Consider the following 6847-nt stretch of genomic DNA (forward strand, 5'->3'; position numbering starts at 1 on the left):
TTTGTTAACATGTTTATTCTCTGCCACCCCCATGCTCCCCCCTGCAGGCAAACCCTAAAACATAATCTCCACGAAAACAGAAATTACTTTATAAGGCAGATGCTTCAGAAAATTCTTTTGACACCTCTATACTAGTACAGAGTCCACCAAAACTTCTATCCAAAAAGAGTGCTGGTAAAAACTCACTGATGTTCTCACGAGCGGTGCACCTTCCCGGGGAAACTACCACGACAGAAATCAGTTTGAAGAGGAAACTTGAACTTTTTGTATAACAGGAACATCCTTTCTTGTCAGAATCAGCAAAGAAGAAACTAGTAGTTTTAGCTGTGTCAATGCACAGCTTAAAGGATCCCTCCAAAACATTTGTAAAAATTTAGACAAGGACTGTAGTCCTTGAGAGCTGCTAAAAATGTGACAGGCTAGCAAGCGTAGGCGCTGGGAGTATTAGCCGGTGTACACCGTCAGTCTTAGTTGGCAAGTTTTGTTTATTTTTCTTTAACATGGGATAGTAAGAAACCCAGATAATAAATGAAACCCACAGTTAACAGCAAGTAAAATTCATAGCTAATTTTATTTGTGGCAATGATTAAAGCATATTTAATTAAGTTAAACCATAATTTTCATAAAGAGGCAAATTTGTGGCTCAAGTCTAAGAACCAAAAATGTTTATGGAGAAAAGATATGTCGAAATGTACTTGTGTTGAAATGGACATTAACTGACTTTTACCACAGGCAGAGAGGAATCGGTTAACCTCTCCTGGGACAGAATCCGTGTGCAGACCACAGGCAGGGAGGAATCGGTTAACCTCTCCTGGGACAGAATCCGTGTGCAGACCACAGGCAGGGAGAGAAATCGGTTAAACCTCTCCTGGAACAGAATTCGTGTGCAGGGCTGTGTAGAAGAATTCTTGCATCACTATCAGTTAGAAGAATAATTTTTGCATGGCTATCAGTTATCTGTAATCTACAGATCTGTAAAATGGATCAAAGACCATGAAGGCTAAATAATGTTCTAAACCATGCTAGTGTTCTATGAAGACAGCCCGCAACTTTGGGCTTATTCTGAATGCAGTAATAGGCAAAAGGTAATCCAACAATAGAGAAAGATTATTTTCCAAATTTGCCACATGGAGTAGCTTGATTTGTGGTTAGCGAGGGTGCTTGGTTCCTCCCTTCCCAGTGTCTTATGCCACTAAAAAATATGAATTCCACTCCAGCCTTCTCCCTGATGCTCTTGAATGCACACACTCCGTGCACATGTGAAAAGCAAAGACTGATTTCTTTTGCTAGCCTTTCTATTGAGTTACATAACCAAATTAAACTGACATTGAGATCACTCTTGAAAAACAAATTTTCATGAGAAAGAGTGCGGCCCCAGGGACTCCCTATCTATGTCTGGTTTTAATTCAGCTCAGGAATCTTAACTGTTTGTTCATGTGATCCTCGCATATTTCTCCATGTGTTGAGTAGTCACTGGGTTTGAGTCCACTTAAGAGGTTTGCAGGAGTGTAGAAGCACATTACTTTAAGCTTTTAAATTTAAAGAGCAAGAATAAAATGATGGTTTTTCATAGAGAATTAACCAATTAGTCTACCATTCTTGATACCAATAAAAATACCCAGTGTAAAACCCTTGAATACATATAAAAATGTGTGTGTATACACACACACACTTCACCCTGCATTATTTATAATAATCTGTGGTTATAGTTTAACAGTAATATAATGAAAAGGTATTCTACCATCTCTGGCTGATGTTTTCCTCTGGGGGTTGAAACGATCAGTTATTTGGAAATCACAGTCCGTGGGTGTGCTCGCATTTCGCTGCTGTTTTAAAACTGCATTGCCTTAACAACCTGACCTACACTGGTAGTGTCTTCTTCCCCATTTACATCGTACTGGACGTGACTGGTTTAACAGTTGCTTGTAATCATTGTATTAGAGAACATTTTCTGTGTTTATTCTTTATTGTTGGAGCTAGTATGTACTTTCTTGGTACTTCCATCTAGTCACTGAAGAAGATTATTGATCTGCACGTTCCAGGTGCTCCTTTAGGCTGGGCTACAAAGAAGCAAGCACACACAGGCCTGCTTTTGCCCTTCAGTTACTGTGTAGTAGAGAAAAACAATGAAGAAGTCCATCCGGGAACAAGTGAGCTGTTGAGTGCTGTGGGGAAAGAGCAGGTAAAGGCAGCCCGGGAGTGTGGGAGGGACCGGTTGCTGTTTTCAGTGAGGAGCTCCTGGAAGGGCTGCCTGAGGTGGTTCCTGCAGGAAGCGAGTACTCGGCTGTGCCCTCCTTCAGCCTGTCCCAGGAGGGTAGGGCTGAATTGGTGGCTCAGGCCTACAGTTGTCTAAAATGCCGTGACATGTTTTTCTGTTTTTCCTATGCAAAAATGGGTCATGACTTTTCCGATAGCCCGTATCTTTCCCCAGTCTGTACTCTGAACTTTCTCCTCTTTCCAGTTCTTTCTATTTTATTACTATGTTGTTCTTTTGTTCCTACTTTAAACAATTTATAAATTTATAAATTAATTAATTACATCGCTGGAATCCGGAAACCTACAGACGTGCCCGGGGCTAGACCGTCTCAGTACTCAGAGTGAGAACCTTCAAGCTACTAATTCCTGGAGACACGGCGCAAGCAAGTAAATCCTGAACTGCGGCCCGGCCCCCAGTCCACCCACACATGCCGTGATGAGTAAGAACCTGCCTGGCTAGGAGGGCTCCAGCACACCCTGTAACAGAGTTGTGCTCACGCACGCAACCCCTAGCTCGTAGCCGAAGTCAGGCAGAGCTTTCGCTGGCCTGCCTTAAGTTACCCGTCTTTCCTTAACTAATCGTGAGCTCAAGAAAACAGTGTTCTGGGCCCAGCAGTTAGTGCAATGGCTATGTCGCTGAACTCCTATGTAGCTGACCACGGTTCAAGTCCCAGACTCGGTGGCTTAAACTCAGCTGGGCGCGTGTGTGTGCGTGCCCAGGATCCCAAAAGGAGAATGGAGGAGAAGGGATTGTGGTGTATCCATCCCCCCTGGGGGGGTGATTTCTCACTTTCTGTCTCTGTCTCTCTCTGGCAAGCGCACGTGCCCTATAGCAAAAACCTCTCCAAAAATAAAAAACTGTGTTCTTATTAGCCAGGGCTGGGAATGGGACGGCCTCAGCCAACGAGTGACTAATAGGGGAGGGCATGGTCTCCAAGAGGAAAATCAAGGGGCTGCCAGTAGAAGGAAGTGGAGTAAACGAGCAGACAGAAGCACCGTGGCCAGCCCTGGACGTCGACAGGTGCCGCCATAGGACGCTGTGCCGGGGAGGACGGTCGCACACACACGGTCAGGTGTCGTCCCTGAAGGGAAGCCTGTTGGTAGAATGTGGTTTGTGCTCTGCTCCAACGGAACAAACAGGTTCTGCGTGCCCGGGCACGGGTTGTCCCACAGGTGAGGAGGTTCTGTAGAAAACATCCCACCTCAATTTCCACGTAATTAACTTGTAACACTTGAAGAGAAATACAAGAGGACGTAACTCCCATAGCGAGGTGCTCACTCGTGTATTAATTCTCTCAGGAGCATGACACTGTAGACGGAGGACGGACCTGAAAGTCACGAGACACAGGTGCTCCCAACGCAGCCATGACAGTCGTTCCCACAGAGCCAGCGTTCGCTGCGTGTATCCAAACCTGTTACCGGTTCCCTGTTTCTATCACGACTTCATGAGAGGGATCGCTGTGTTTTTCTTAAAGACCTTTACCTATGTACTTTTGCTCATGTTTTGTGTTTATCTTACTTTTTTAAAAGGCTATTGAAGAATCCCAGAACCACCCTGGTGAGCCTGTCGGAGATGACTACAGAAAGATGGGAACACTCTTCGGTGAACTGAACAAAAGCCTCATCAGCATGGGCTTCACACGCATGTACTTTGGAGAGCGGATCGTGGAGCCAGTGGTGGTCATTTTCTTTTGGGCTATGCTGTGGTTCCTGGGCCTGCAAGCCCTCGGCCTGGTGGCCCTGCTCTGCCTCGTCATCATTTACGTGCAGCAGTAGACACGCGGGAGGGCGTCTGGCACGGCCATGCGTGTACTTGACGGAGCTACAAGTCCCACTTTCTGAGAGCCAGAAACGTCTGCCTTGTTTCCAGTTGCGTGCTGGCTGCTCCGTAATTAAATTAGAAGTGGATGCTGTTTAAAACGAAGCCCAGCACTTGATTGTAACAGGGTTGAATACGTATTTAAGTATACACTAACATCTACAAAACTCTTATTTCTCCATTTTGACCTGTGCCCACTTCTGCCACCTCTGTCCCCAAGCTAAATGTGAACACCAACAGTAGTGAGCGGGGAGGTAACAGGGTGTGGAACTCACACCATCAACATCCTTCCAGTAAGGACCTTCAGACCTTTCAGATTGCTTCTCAAAGAATAAAGCAGGCCAAAAATAAGCTAATAGCGTCTCCATACCTGCCCCCTCCAAATAAGTCCACATTATTTGGGAAGTATTCAGCTCCCCGTTGTCCCTGTTCTCCCCAGACCAGGGCGCACAACAGCTTCACACTCCTGATGCTGAGACCCGGAGAGCTGGCCTGTTTTCTGCAGAGAGAGAGCACATCGTTACTGAGTCAGTCCCTGCTTAGAGAGAACACCTGGGCCTGTGAGTGCTCCAGGGTATCATTTAAAGTGGCAGAGCTTTCAGACCCGAAGCCGGAAGCAGAGTTGGCCACACCTATCGGTTCTGGCTTTCACAAGGCGTGTAGTTTTCCTAGACAGACATTTTCAGTGTATTTTTTCAGAGGTTTATAATTTTATAGTTCTTTTATAACAACTATTATAAATTTAAAGTAATGCATTTCCTATCTTGGTATGGGTTTTTTCCCCCAACACCATTTATTTATATGTTACTGTTATTTGTTTTTAAATATCAGATCATTTTCTTGATATCTGTATTGAAAAATACAGTATTACAGTATGAAACCAAATTTATATTTGGAATTTAACAGCCAATTTTGCTAATACTGCTCTATGCCTGGAGCCAAGCCTGTAATTGGCTAGCCATGTTATTATCTTAATTCAGAGCACACTGGGGTTTATACCAAAACGAGCATTTTCCATGGCTTTATTGCTATTTTAGGTTTTGTTAGAGAACCTGAAAGCTTCACACTTTCAAAGATTGTCTAAACAGGAAAAGTAGTTAAAATAATTGTAAAGGAATTCAAGGTAAATACAAGGAAAATGAGCAGTGGGGCATTTTTACTGGGCTGTTGTAAAAGTCATGACATGTTTTTCTTTGCTAAATGCATCGTGACTTTCCAGCAACACATCATCTTTGGTAGGGCAATGACTAAAACATGGAAAATGTTTACTGTTCCCCTTTTGTAAAGTTTCTATCCAGTCCTCAAAACACATTTTCTAAGTTCTCAGTGCTTCTAGTCTGAAGCAGAAAATAGTGAAAAGCATTTAACTTAGATTTCTAAAATCAGAGAATTCTAAACAAAAATACCAGTCAGGGAGCACTTGTATAAACACTTGTCTAAACTTGTGCATTTGTATACACACTGGCCTTTTAAATTTTGACTTTTAAAAAAACAAAAGACTTTGTACTACATCATTGTGTTTTTATTAGGCTTGCAGATTTTATAGTAACCTTTATGAACTCGGTATAAGAGAAACTTGTTGGAAAAGCTGTGCTCCTTGGTGCACAGTAGAGCTGCGGCATTTGTCATAGAAATCGAGAGATTTTGTGTATCTGGGTAAGTACACGAAATGTATTATTAAGTACATTCTTTTCTAAGGCTACTGGGAATTCTAGCTTCCCTTTAGAATGCAAAAAGGACACGTGTATTACATCACCTCTGGTCCTACCAGTGCCTATGCCGGAGTATTGTTAACGTGGATTTTAATAGTAATTCCTTAGGCTGCATCTGTACACACATCTGTGTCAGGAGGTCGGGTATTAAATTGTCTGAAGAAACAAGGGGGTGCTTTGCTGCGTGCCTTCCGACATCTGTCAGTGGTCAGTGTGGTACACCATCTATTCTGTTGCTTTCGTGTGGAAGAAAACAAACTGCTTGTTTGATGGAGATAAAATATTTTCCTTTATGAAATACATTAGAATGAGATTATACTGATATCCTAAAATGAAACTGGTCATTTCTTTCTGTCATGGAATAAGAAATTAAGTTGAAAGCAATCCTTGGTCATTTTAATCTCAAATATAAGCCAATTTTAGAAATGTAACTGCTTACAAATAAAGAAACAAATTACAATATCGAGGTTATTTTATTATTAGTGAATATAGTACTCATTCTACTAGCCCTTCATTCAAGGAACAAGGTCAAGATCTACAAGCAGATGGACTTTCCTAAAAGGAAAACGCAGTGTGCGGAATTTGGTCCTCTCACACCTTCAGCTGTCCTGTACAAGGTGCTTCCCCATTCCTCGCCACCAGTGAGATGGTTCCGAGTCTCGTGGTGTGTTTAGTCTGCCTGTGCTGGCTTCCAAGAGCCCATGTTACACATTTTTTTCTGCCTTCAGCAACATAAGCTTGTAGCTTAACTTGGTTATGGTGGGAGTATTTACACCATAAAAACTGGCAAACTACAAGTCGGAGCTTTGTCCCTAGTGAGCCAGTTTCTATGATGAGCCAGCCTGAGGACACATTTCTGTTTCTCCTCCTGATACAAAAGAAAACACGTTTTGGAAAATTTTTAAAAAGCACATAAAAATCCCTGTTGACTCACCTGAAACTGAATTGGGATCGCTTCCCTGTGGAGACTGGGCCACAGTTGTCTTCTGAAACACTTCCCTATTCACGTTTGAGCAGAGAACCTAGGTTGTCGTTCAGCTGCAGATCCATTACCAGTGAT

The 6847-nt window shown here is 43.0% G+C and overlaps 1 protein-coding gene across 1 annotated transcript; it reads left to right on the forward strand.

Moving 5' to 3' along the window:
* Positions 1–1019: 1019 nt before the first annotated feature.
* Positions 1020–6249, forward strand: FAM241A (family with sequence similarity 241 member A). Its single transcript, XM_006162264.3, has 3 exons — positions 1020–1085; positions 2009–2182; positions 3787–6249. The coding sequence occupies exons 1-3, from the start codon at positions 1020–1022 to the stop codon at positions 4030–4032; spliced, it is 486 nt and encodes a 161-aa protein (XP_006162326.1). The 3' UTR covers positions 4033–6249.
* Positions 6250–6847: the final 598 nt, after the last annotated feature.

Source organism: Tupaia chinensis, unplaced genomic scaffold, assembly GCF_000334495.1.
Source record: "Tupaia chinensis unplaced genomic scaffold, TupChi_1.0 Scaffold139767_1, whole genome shotgun sequence".
Classification (NCBI taxonomy): Eukaryota; Metazoa; Chordata; class Mammalia; order Scandentia; family Tupaiidae; genus Tupaia; species Tupaia belangeri.